Source organism: Mesoplodon bidens (assembly GCF_964165515.1).
Source record: "Mesoplodon bidens genome assembly, chromosome: 7".
NCBI lineage: Eukaryota > Metazoa > Chordata > Mammalia > Artiodactyla > Ziphiidae > Mesoplodon > Mesoplodon bidens.
Window position 1 is genome coordinate 105,648,138 of NC_138164.1, and position 13,406 is coordinate 105,661,543.

A 13,406-nucleotide genomic window follows, 5' to 3' on the forward strand; every position below is an offset into this window, starting at 1 on the left:
TCTCTGCCACTTCATAAATAAGGAAACTGAAGTCTAAAGAGATGGAGAAATTTGCACAAGGTAACGTATATTCTTACTGGCAGAGCTTAGAACAAGGAGAGTGTCATTGTGTGAAGACAGCTTAGTCTTTAGATTTCCGAATACTTGTGTTCTCATCCTGGATATGTCTTTTGTTAGCTACTTTAGTTTTCTTTTCTAAAAATGAAGACAATGATACTTATTATAGGCTGAGTGAGATAACCCACATAAAGTACCTAGTATGCAGTAGAGGTCCAATAAATAAATGCTGAAGCTCCTCCATCCATGTCCAGGACATCATGTTGCCCTATGTGATAAAGCTTTATTTCAATTACTAGTATTCATTTCCTCCAGTGCATTCATTATTCTTCTAGAATACTATGTCTCAGTTTGTTGAGGACAGTCCTGGCTCATGTATATCATCCCAGCATTATTAATCGCATCCCATTTCATTCTCAGAAGTGTCCTGATTTAAATAAGTCGCAGAACCATCCTACCTAGAACTTGCTTAGTGCCCTCCTTAGGGCATCTTTCAATTCCTTGTTTAAATGGGTTTTAAATGGGAGTGATAAAAGTGTAGACCACAGACACCACCCGCTCCATCTCAGGAGAGTAGCTGGAACTGGGGGACAAGTATATAAAGCTGGTGCAGCCATACTGCAGGAGGACCACTAAGATGTGAGAGGAAGGTGAGGAAGGCTCGGTGGTGCCCTTCTGCTGACTGGATCTGTAAAATGGCTTCCACGATGAAGACGTAGGAGATGGAGATTACTGAGAGGGGGATGCTTAGGACGATGAAGCTGATGACATACAGAGCAGTTTGGTGAACGTGCATGTCTGCACAAGCCAGGCGCGTGACGGCAGGCATATCACAGTAGAAGTGGTAGATTTTGCTGTTGTTGCAGAATGGGAGATGGAAGATTAAAATAGTCAGTGGTAGCGACAGCAGGAACCCCAGTACCAGGGATCCTACCGTCAACTCCACACACAAGGGCCAGCTCATGATGAGGGTGTATCGTAGAGGGTAGCAGATTGCTATAAACTGGTCATAAGCCATGACTGCAAGCAGGACACAATCAACCCCACCCAAGAAGACAAAGAAAGACATTTGGGTGCCACATCCAGTGATAGCAACAGGAGTTTTGCCCATTGAAAGAAGGTTTGCCAAGGCCAGTGGGGCAATGGAAGATGTATAGAAGATTTCCAGAACTGCCAAGTTAGCCAGGAAAAAGTACATGGGGTTGTGGAGAGAGTGGTTGATCTGGACAATAACTACAATGATGGCATTTCCACTGAGGCTGGTCAGGTACATCACCAGGAAGGCCACAGAAATCACCACCTGTACCTTTGGGTCAGCTGAGAATGGACGAAAGAAGAATTGTATCTTTGCAGTTTTATTTATTTCTTCCATGGGTACGGCATTGGACCTACAAAAAGGGAAGATGACACAGTCTCTAGGTACCTCTCATTTAATATGATGCTTTCCCAACGTTTCCATTCATGGAAGTACTTTGGCAATTATGTGCACACTTTCATTTTAAAGCAGATCATGGAACATTATAATTTGTACATTTGCCACCTTTACCCTCAAGTACTGAAGACTGAGAGATCCTCAGTGGTGGGGATTTTGATGATCTTTGCTTTAATTCCAGTGCCTAGCATAGTACCTAATAGAGAAAGTTTTCCAAGAAGTATTTGCTGAATGAATTAATGAATAAAGTCAATGTAAAGTTCAAAGTTACAAAATAGATAAAGTAGGTCTAATTCAGACAGACTCGGATGCAAACCTTGGCTCAGCCACTGACTATATGTGTGTCCTTGGGTACATTAATTACATTTTCTAAGCCTTGGTTACCTTATCTGTAAAGTGGCAATGATAGTACTGTTCCCCTCTCACAGAGAAGTTGTGGAGATTCAATGAGATAATGCATATGCAGTATTCATTATGTTACATAACACTTTATTAGCTTTAAAAGGATTATTGTGGGGTTTATGGAGAAAACACTGTAAAATTCATATGGTTCAGAGAATGTTAAGAGCTACCAATTATTCAACCTTCCTTCCAATACAGATACTTATGCTCAATATTTTATTTTTCAGCTTTGTTGAGTTATAACTGACAAATAAAATTTGTATGTATTTAAGGTGTACAATGTGACATTTTGTTATACATTGTGAAATGATTACCACGATCAAGCTAATTAGTATAACTTTCATCTCATATAGTTGTTTCTTTGTGTGTGTTGAGAACACAATATCTACTCGCTTAGAAAATTTCAAGTATACAATGCATTACTGTTAAATTTAGTCACCATGTTGTACATTAGGTCTCTGGAATTTATTCGTCTTATAACTGAAAGCTTATACCCTTTGGCCAGCATCTCCCTATTCCCCCTGCTCCCTGATCCTTGGGTAGCCACACTTCTCTCTGTTTCTATGAGTTCAACTTTTTTTTAGATTCCACATATAAGTGATATCACCACTTGTTTTTCTGTCTAGCTTATTTCACTTAGCATAATCTCCTCCAGCTTCATGCTTGCTGTCACAGATGGCAGGATTTCATTCTTTATTGGGCTGACTAATGTATATATGTTCCATTGGTCAATGTGTCTGTTTTTGTGCCAGTACCATACTATTTTAATTTCTACACCTTTGTATTATAATTAAAAATCAGGAAGTGTGATATCTCCAGCTTTGTTCTTACTGTTCAAGATTGCTTTTGCTCTGGGATCTTTTGTGGTTCCTTCCATTTGAGTTCTAGGATTGTTTTTTCTACTTCTGTGAAAAATGCCATTGGAATCTTGATAGGAATTGCATGCATCTGTAGATAAGTTTGAGTAGCACAGACATTTTGAAAATATTAATTCTTCCAATTCATGAACATGGGTTATCATTTCATTTATTTGTGTCATAGTTAATTTCTTTCATCAATGTTTTATAGTTTTCAGTGTGTGGGTCTTTTACCTCCTCATTAAGGTTTTCATCACTATTCTGGATTCTTTTCTTAGTGAAGGCCTTTTAATGCACTGAATTCATACACTATATTATTTAATGACTATAGAACAGTTAGATATTTTTGTTCCCTATATGTTGTGTGATCTGCTTCTTTCTTTTAGATACAGAAACAATACTACTAGAAATAGCTTTATATGAATACCTTTTCATCCCTTTGACTTGCTTCTTTAGAATTAATTCCCAGCAGTAGGAATATTAAGTGTCTAATTTTTTTTAAAGATTCCCAACTAGGAGATGATGTACTGTCTCCTATAGATAGAATATAGGAAATCATTATTCTTCCCCAAGTCCATATATACAAAGCTGAAACCTGCAAAGGAGATAAATACGAGGACATGTTCATGACAAGCCAACACGGAGTAGTGGTTAAGTGTGTACAATCTGCAGTATTTGACCAGGGTTGGAGTCTGTGCTTTGGTTTTTCTCATCTGTAAAATAAGGACAATAATGGCTCCTACCTCATAAGTTTATTTGGAGGAGCAAATGAGTTAATTGGCATAAAGTGCTTGGAATAATCCCTGACACCCAATAAATGTCAGTCATTACTATTTGAAATGCAGTGGACATTAAGAGACACTCAATACCCATTAGCTGGCATTTTAGTTTTATTTTGTTTTACAGTTTTCCCTGCTGTGACTCAGGATACTTGGCTTGGTCAAGTTGGCTTCATTATTTTAAAAAAATTGAGTTGCATTTACTATATGCAAATTATGTGTGAGTATGTGTGTTAAGGCAAACGAAATATAGAAGCTGCCCTCAAAGATGCTAATAGTAGGGCTTCCCTGGTGGCACAGTGGTTGACAGTCCGCCTGCCGATGCAGGGGACACGGGTTCGTGCCCCGGTCCGGGAAGATCCCACATGCCATGGAGCGGCTGGGCCTATGAGCCATGGCCGCTGAGCCTGCGCATCCGGAGCCTGTGCTCCACAACGGGAGAGGCCACAGCAGTGAGAGGCCCGTGTACTGCAAAAAAAAAAAAAAAAAAAGATGCTAATAGTGTATTGTGCAGCCAGGGAGACAGGCATATACACAAATAACTCAAGAGTGAACAGGGTAGAGTGAAAGGAATGTGTTGACCATGTACCAAGTGTGAAAGAGCCAGTTTCAAGCTTCCAAATCAGCACTTTCCTTTGAGGTGCTTGGTGCTTCTGGCCATGATGGCTTTGGTTCAGATGTTTCCACAGAATAGCTGATGCACAGGGATTGTTCTGCAGTAGGCATTCCGGGAAAGCAGCCTGGCTAGAAAAACAAACTTCCTTCAATTCCATTCCAGGGGTGATTGATGATAAGTTACCTGAATGAAGGATGAACTGTGCATTCATGGAATGACACTTTTCTTATCGAAAATATAATGATCAGTTGTGGTTAGACAAACTTTTTTCTTAATTTCTGTATAAATTGTTTACTTTGCTTTAAGAATTTGCAAAATATTGTACTCCACAGTTTGAGGACAACAATGCTTGTTTCTCCTTTTGTCATGTTATAAGTTTGCAATTAATTAAAATGATAAGAATATTGATGTTTATTAAAGAATATTAGAAAATATAGAACAGGAAAAACACTTTTCAGGCTCATCACTCAGAGTGCATTCTTTCTACAGTGTGGTGATCCTAATTTTTTAAATCTCATTTTCTGTTTAGTATTATATCACAGATATCTTCATGTTATTACACTGTCTTTATAAATATAACTTTAAACAATCGCATAGTATTTCATCAACTGAATCTAGCATTCCGTATTAAGTTGTCTTCATTATTCCCTATTAAAATTATGCTATGATTTTTACCTTGTATATAAAGGTTTTTGTTGTCATTGTCATTCTAATTTCAGATTAATTTCTAATTTTAGACTCCCGAAGTGTGATAACTAAACTCAAATGCTAATTTTCTATTTGGCAAATTTCTAATCTACAAAATAAGAGGATAGTACTATGAATACTTAGGTATGCATTACTCACCTTGGAAAACTGTCAATATTTTGACAAAACATGAGCATTTAAAAATATTATTATTTTCCCAAAGTGTTGAACCTCTCACCTCTCCACCAGCGAGCTTGGTAATGCTCATTTGTCCAGAACTTTGCCAGCCCTGGGGATCATTGTTAACAACTAAACCAAAAGAAAACACAATGGGGCTTCCCTGGTGGCACAGTGGTTGAGAGTCCGCCTGCCGATGCAGGGGACACGGGTTTGTGCCCCGGTCCGGGAAGATCCTACATGCCGCGGAGCGGCTGGGCCTGTGAGCCATGGCCGCTGAGCCTGCGCGTCCGGAGCCCGTGCTCCGCAAGCAATGGGAGAGGCCACAACAGTGAGAGGCCCGCGTACGGCAGAAAAAAAAAAAAAAAGAAAAAGAAAACACAATGGTAAAAGTTGGTTCACTTGTTACACAAAAAAAACAATGGTGGTTGAACGTTTTAATTTGCATATGTTTTTGGCCCTGCCCCTCTATTTCAGCAGGAAAGTGTTTTTGGCATGGCCCAGCCTCTCTGAGAATCCCCCTGAGAAGATCAATGCAAAGACCCTTCTGTAGGCCGCTACCTTCGGCTGTTTGAATATCATTGAAAAGGTAATCCATAAACACAAGAAAGTATTTTTGCGTATGTGCAAGTCTACCTTGCAGCAAATTAAAACAAAATTTAAGAGTCGTGCATAAGGACTGAACGATTTAGAACAAAGGTGTGGTGGGTGAGATGGAACAGTGGATTTTGGTCATTGAGGGATCTCCTGAAGTTATACCCCAGGTAAGTTATGCTAGTTTCACTTATAAAATTATTTTGTGATAATTGTATGTGATATCACAAGAATAAGAGATTCCTTTATTATTTTTTCTTCAGTTTTATCGAGGTATAATTGACTAATAAACTTGAGGTTCCTTTGCTTTTTAAGTTTAGGGTCAGAGTAGAGTAATATGATTTTAAAAGTGTTTAAGAGAGGTTAATGTAAAAGTATGATAAGTTGGGTTGGTGGGCAGTGAGCTAAACATGAGGAGATGAAAGCCTTATTTAGGGTGGACACCGTAATAATGCAAATGAAGGCAGATATGAGAAAGAAGATAAAACAAGAGTAGGGTTAGTACTTGGTAAAACAAAACAGAACAAAATTGGATTGTTCAAAGTTTAAGAAAAAAAACAAAAATAAAAAATACCATAACAAAATTGCGAGTTTGGGGATGGGGAGGATAGCAGTGTGAGCTGTTTAACTTACCTGGGCTTCCGGTTTCCACCTTTGTAAAACAGGTAAAGGAAACACCTGTGTTGCCAGCCTTTTAGGCTTGATATGAGAATCATATGCTCTTTGTACAAATATGTACTTTTAAGGTGTCCTGGGGGTGATTGGACAATCATAGTAATGAAGAGGCATGAGAATGTTCAGGAAGGTTTGCTTTAAAAAAAAAAAAAAGAGGAATGGAGATCAAGGAAAAAATGCAATTGGAAGGAAACCCTGTTGAGAACCATTCTATTGCATGGCTGGCATGGGGCATGGCACTCTCAGACACCACCTCTCCGAGGTGTGTGTCACACCCTTCCCATGTTTAAAAGGAGAACGCTGATGTCCATAACTTCTCCAAGGTCACACAGCTAGTAGATTAAGCAGGGCAGGAGGCAAGATCACCTTAACTGAACTCCAAAGGAAGCAATGAAGGTAAGGAATCAATGATTGCAAACTGTGTTTCTAACACAGACAAGCTCAAGGACACAGGAGGATCACTTTGCCCGTGATGTCCTTCCTGGTACCAGGGCTAATGGAAGAGCACAACCAGACCGGAGCGGTCCATTTCCACTTCCACCCCTTCTCAACAGACCAGGCAGTGGTGTCCCTCATATTCATGGCCTTCTTGCTGTTGTACCCAGGAAGCCTCATTGGAAATGTCACCACTGGGCTCACAGTCTGGTGAGAACACTCCCTCCATACCCCAGTGTACTTCTTCCTCTTTGCACTGGCCATGCTGGAGATTGGCTACTCCATCAACATTGCTCCCTTGACTCTGGCTGGCATCCTTTCCATGGGGAGGATACTTATCTCTCTCCCTGGCTGTGGAGCCCAGATGTTCTTCTCCATCCTTCTTGGGGAATCTGACTGTGTCTTTCTTGCTGTCATGGCCTATGACAGGTACATGGAAGTCTGTCATCCATTGCATTACAACCTCATCATGAGTTGGCAGCTCTGTGGGCAGATGACTTTAGGTTCTTTAGGTCTGGGATTCCTGTTGGTGCTGCCTTTGACCATTCTGATCTGCCACCTTTCATTCTGTGGCCACAGTGAAATCTATCACTTCTGTGACACGCCTGCCGTTATGCGCCTGGCCTGTGCAGACACCCACAGGCACGAGGCAGCTCTCTATGCCATCAGTGTGGCCGCTGTGGCCATTCCCTTGCTCCTTATCTGCCTCTCCTATGGCTGCATTGTGGCCACCATCGTGAGGATGGATTCAGCCCAGGGAAGACGCCGGGCCTTCTCCACTAGTTCCTCCCACCTCATGGTGGTTCTCCTGCAGTATGGGTGTTGAACCCTTATCTACCTGTGCCCCAGCTCCAGCTCCTCCCCAGAAGAGGGCCAGGCAGTGTCTGTTGTCTACAACTTTTTCTCACCAGTGCTGAACCCCTTGGTCTATAGCATAAGGAATCAAGAAGTGACTAACGCAGTGAGGAGACTATGGCAAGAATGTACTTGATCAGGGAGCCAGAAATATTCCTTCTTAGAAAAAATATTCCTCAAATCAGAAGTAGGGACATGATCTGAAGGACAGGAAGCTCAAAAGGAAAAAGGAGGGAGTGGAGAGATGACTGTCCCATGGCTGTCTCGCCTGTGAAATGCTCATCAGTACTAATTCATCCACTTTGTATTAGATTCCAATGATGAAACCCTAGATTGCCTACAAACCCGGCCTCCTCTCTCACCATAGTGCTTAGAATAAGGACGAGCACAGGAATGTCAGTGAAGGAGAGAATGATTGGATGGATAAGGTGATGACAGCAGTTGATAAAGCAGATGTTTCGAGAATGGGCCGTCCTGCACATTTCAGGCTGTAGGTAACATTCTCTTACAGAGGTGCAGAGCCAGCATGACTAAGCACAGGCAACAGAGCACAAAGTCTAGAGCTAAAGGAATAGATTCAATATGGAGTCAGGTTTGTTCTCCTTTGTAACAGTAGTGTTACTGACCCAGGCCCTTGTGCTCTTTAATCAATAGAAATTGATAAGAGGCCAGACGAGAATTTCAGGCACGTCTTTATTGGGGCTTGTGCTGCAGCATGAGGGAGAGAAAATAAGTAACAGGTGCCCTTGCTTGCTCCAGAAAGGAGCTGCTTGGGTCCTTAAATGTGGTAGCAAGTGGGGGCAGGTCCATGGGTTGGGCAGGAGGTGTAGCTTAGGTGGTCTGCCCACCCACTTGGCAGTGCCGTGCCCATGGATCATGCGCAATACCCTGCTTTTGATCCCAGCACCTCAGAAGTGGCAGTTGGTTTGTGGCCTTTTTGTATCCTATGGTTCATAATTGCCCCAACTGTGCATGCTTACAGTTATTTTTAGTCCCTTATAGTTTCTTTGTATTCTGTTGCTCAAGGAGATGTTTGTCCAGGGGCAAGCACTCTGGTAAAGGGTCCCAGGTCCCAGCCTATCTCAGTAGTGTCATCTGCTTCTCATGGCAGGAGACTGGCTCCTGTGATCCTTGCAGGAGAATCCCAAAACAACAATAGCCAATGAGCAGGGCTGTCGTGGAGATTGGTGGAGAGGACCAGAAGGAGGATTGAGAGCAGGGAAACATATTTCCAAGATACCATATCCTTAAAGAGAAAAAGAAAAGAAGCCCATTCTTTTCTTGATGTTGCAAATGCAATAGATGATAAAAAGCCACCCTATTCCATATCTGATTGTGCTACACACAAGAAAGGGGAAAAAGGGGAAAAACAGTATGAAAACCTGATGACAAGAATTCTTGGGACCCTTGGCCAGGCAGCAACATTAAGCAGTACAGGAGTGGGCTTTCCTGGTGGCGCAGTGGTTGAGAGTCCGCGTGCCAATGCAGGGGACGAGGGTTCGTGCCCCAGTCTGAGAAGATCCCACATGCTGCGGAGCGGCTGGGCCCGTGAGCCATGGCCGCTGAGCCTGCGCGTCCGGAGCCTGTGCTCCGCAACGGGAGAGGCCACAACAGTGAGAGGCCCGTGTACTGCAAAAAAAAAAAAAAAAGAAGTACGGGAGCATGCAGAATTTTGAACAGTGCTAGTGTGGAGAGTCAATAAATATTTTATTGATAACAATGATATTTGTTGAAATTAAGTTATTTCTCTAATTATTTTTAATTTATTCTATTCCCAATATCCTTATACAAAAGATGTGAAGCGGCTTAGAAATACATTGAATACAAAAGTTAAAAACACACTGTCAGGACTTCCCTAGTGGTCCAGTGGTTAAGAATCCACCTGCCAATGCAGGGGACACGGGTTTGATCCCTGGTCCGGGAAGATCCCACATGCGGTGGAGCAACTAAGCCAGTACGCCACAACTACTGAGCCGACATGCTGCAACTACTGAAGCCGGAGCGCCTAGAGCCCGTGCTCTGCAGCAAGAGAAGCCACCGCAATGAGAAGCCCGTGCACCGCAACGAAGAGTAGCTCCCGCTTGTCTCAATTAGAGAAAGCCCACGTGCATCTACAAAGACACAGCACAGCCAAAAACAAAAAAACAAAAAAACAAAAAGAACCCAAAAAAACCCGCATAGTCAAGAAGATCAGGGTAAAGGCAAAATTCAGGAAGAATATAGTAGTAAGATTTCTATGCAGAAATGTAAACCATGGGCTTCCCTGGTGGTGCAGTGGTTGGGAGTCCACCTGCCAATGCAGGGGACACGGGTTCGAGCCCTGGCCCGGGAGGATTCCGCATACTGCAGAGCAGCTAAGCCCATGCGCCACAACTACTGAAGGCTGCGTGCCTAGAAGCCACGACAATGAAAAGTCCGCGCGCTGCAACGAAGAGTAGCCCCTGCTCGCCGCAACTAGAGAAAGCCCGCACACAGCAACGAAGACCCAACACAGCCAAAAATAAAAACAAAAACAAACAAACAAAAAGAAATGTAAACCATGTGCTTCTCTGCAGTTTATAATAGTGGTCACCTACAGGTATCTAGCTTCCTAGTAGCCAAAGTAAAAAATAAAATACAATTAAATTTGAGAGCTTCAAAGGTCGTATAATTTCTAGACATAGGGAGAAATTTAACACTTTTTTGGGTTAAATCTCAGATGTAAAAGAATCTTTTCTTACTGCTTTTCAAAAGAGAATACAGCACATTTTACAACATACCAACAATTATAATAATAACACTAGCTATCACTTATTGAGCCCTGAAGTATGAGCCAGATATTGTTTTAGGTGCTTAGTACACAGTAACTTACTTGAATCCCACAAAGTCTTAGGAGATAGGTACCATTATTATCCCCATTTCACACATAAAGAGCTGAAGTTCTGAGAGGTTAAGTCATCTTCCCAAGATCACACAGGCAGTAAGTGCTGGCACAGTTTCATTCCAGAGCCTGTGACCTTAACCAGTATAACATACAGTAAATTTGAAATGAATTTTCTAGGGCTAATTCTCAATGTAAACTGATGGAGTGACACTGATGTTCAAGTCACTTAACGCAGTTCTGAAAGGAATGATCACAGTCAACAAAAGAATACAGCTCTCTGCTGTTCCAACTTGATTTTAGTTTAGGGAATAAACCTAAAACTGTTAGAACCTGATAGGCAAGCGTGTCTTTCAGGAAGTGCTTTCACAAACACTATTTTCCTCAAGCAGGGTCTTGATGAAATGAGTCTGTTGTGACAGAAACCAGGCTGTGAGGAAGTAAAACAGGTGAGCAAACTGAAAATGCAGCCAGTTAGACCCATACCCTCTTCGCATTACCAAACACAAATCCTTTCAGATATATTTTAAGATTTGATTGTTACCCAGATAAGTTTGACCTGGGAACTAAAAAAACTTCAAGATCAAATAGAAGAAACGATTTTTTTGTCGTGACATTCAGACCTCGCCACTATTGATCTTTCCTCTTAGGAAAAAAAAAAGATCTTTGGGGCCACACAGCATTTGCTGGAGCATGTCTCTGCTTCTTCTTCCTGGAGAGGTGAGATGTGAGTCAGGATAAAGGTCAAGGCCCCACTGAGAAACAGCAAGTTTCACTGGCCCCCTTCAGCCCACAGAGACACCGCACATACCTGTCAACTATGTCCACTGTGGTTTTCAATTGCGTTTGGGAGAACCAGGTTGAATGTTGGGGTCAGCTGTGTACCTGAGCAGGACCCTAGGGGGCCTTCCCAGGGCAGACCTCTTCCCCATATCCTCTGCTTTAGCTCCTTTCTGAAGTACCTAGATCATAGTATCTGATGCACATTTCCTGAGTTTTTTACAGATGCTAAAACCACCACCAAATGGAAGAAATGAACTACTTGATGACCATGAGCATGTAGCCTCATGTCTTCGTGGACTGATAATGTTTAACCCCTGTGACACTGCCTTGTTACCTCACCATCAACCAATCAGAGAATTGTGCACGAGCTGATCACATACCCTGGGACTCCCCTCCCTCACCTTGCCTTTAAAATGGCTTTGCTGAAACCAATCAGGGAGTTCGGCTTTTTGAGCATTAGCTGTCCTGGACTCCTTGTATGGCGCCTTACAATAAGCGTTCCACTTTCCTTCACCACAACCTGGTGTCAGTAGATTGGCTTTACTGTGTGTGGGCGAGCAGACCCAAGTTTTGGTTCTGTAACAGCTGGAAAGACTCAGTGAACCAGTGGGGAACGTGGAGAGAGCATCCTGGGAGAAAATGATGCATTGGTCATAGAAATAGCTTTGTGGCCTCACTGGGTACAGTCCTTTTCTCATCTAAACTCCATGGAGTCTGATTCTAGAAGAAGGATCAGAAGATGACTAAAAGCTAGTGTCACTAAGGAGTTGTTACCGAACCAGGTTGTTTGCTTGACATGCAGCAAGTCAAAACACTGAGATGCCAAGATTTGCAGCAAAGAAAAGGTTTATTCACAAGACAGCCAAGAAAGGAAATGAGACAGAAAAACCAGTCTCAGCTCCATCTCCCTGAAGGCCAGGGGCCTGAGATATTTATGGGATAAAGAACCAAGGTAGACTTCCCTGGTAGCACAGTAGTTAGGAATCTGCCTGCCAATGCAGGGGACACGGGTTCGAGCCCTGATCCGGGAAGATCCCACATGCCGCGGAGCAACTAAGCCCGTGCGCCACAACTACTGAGCCTGTGCTCTAGAGCCCGCGAGCCACAACTACTGAGCCCGCGTGCCACGACTACTGAAGCCCAAGCACCTAGAGCCCGTGCTCCACAACAAGAGAAGCCACGGCAATGAGAAGCCCGCGCACCACATCGAAGAGTAGCCCTCGCTCGCTGCAACTAGAGAAAGCCCGCGTGCAGCAATGAAGACCCAACACAGCCAAAAAAGAAAGAAAAAAGAAAAGAACCAAGGTGGTCTTAGACATGGGGAAAGGTTATTTGAGGTAGGGAAAAGGTGAGGTAATTGGTGTTCTGCACAGGCATATCTGAGTTACATGCTTCTTCGTGGGATGTGTGTTCAAAATGTTGGAGTTAAGCATGATTTGAGGGTGGAGTTTTTGGCCTTGTGATGTTAGAAGGTCATTAGACACCTGCACAGGCCCAGTTTTAGGGTCAGTGGTCCCAACCAGTCTCAGCCAGCTAGAAGCAGAACTACACACAGTGGACTCCAAGTTCCTAGGGCAAACATCTTACTGTTTAGGCTACGCGAAGCTTGGAGGGTATGCAATTTGCAGCAAAATAATTAAGGTGAATTTGCTCAGTGAAGGCAGGCACCAGGCAGAGGGGTTTCTAGCAAGCTTTAAGACAAGTTCAAGAATTTCTGTGAGTCACCAATTTCTGTTAGCCCTATGGGGCATGGTTTCAGAGTCAGTAGATTTTTCTCCCTACAGCCTTTTAAAAATGAATAATTACTTAGCACCTGTAACGTATAGGCACATTAAATTCAGCAAATAGAAAATCACAGGGGACTAGGAAAAAAGGAAGAGAAAGAAAGCCAGAAGAAATGGAGAGAGGGAGAAATGGAACTGAGAGGCAAAAATGGAGAACTTAAAGAAGAAAGGTTAAACATTTTTTGTGTGGCTGCAATTAAAAAGTAGACTGCCAGATACGGCCTGCGGTGTCACTCAGAGATGACTGTGGCTCTGGCTGCAGTGGAAAGGGTCTAGGCTCCAAATAAAGTGAGTTCCAGCTCCAGCACGGCAGCTGTTCTGTTATATAGCATTCTGAAGTGTTGAGCAGTGTAACAAAATTGCTGAACACAAACCATCTGAAAAGCCATCCATCGCCTATGTGTAGCGTGTGG

At 42.7% G+C, this 13,406-nt stretch overlaps 1 protein-coding gene and 1 pseudogene across 2 annotated transcripts; one reads left to right on the forward strand and one right to left on the reverse strand.

The window, feature by feature from the left end:
- Nucleotides 1-515: 515 nt before the first annotated feature.
- OR10V1 (olfactory receptor family 10 subfamily V member 1) lies at nt 516-1,429 on the reverse strand (the record flags this gene model as incomplete). Its single annotated transcript, XM_081239781.1, is given in 3 exon segments — nt 516-576; nt 578-706; nt 708-1,429. Coding segments are annotated over 3 exon segments (912 nt in total).
- A 5,209-nt stretch (nt 1,430-6,638) lies between these two features.
- LOC308620204 (olfactory receptor 10V1-like) lies at nt 6,639-7,537 on the forward strand (annotated as a pseudogene). The gene has a single exon. The product of its transcript is annotated as an olfactory receptor 10V1-like (transcript).
- Nucleotides 7,538-13,406: the final 5,869 nt, after the last annotated feature.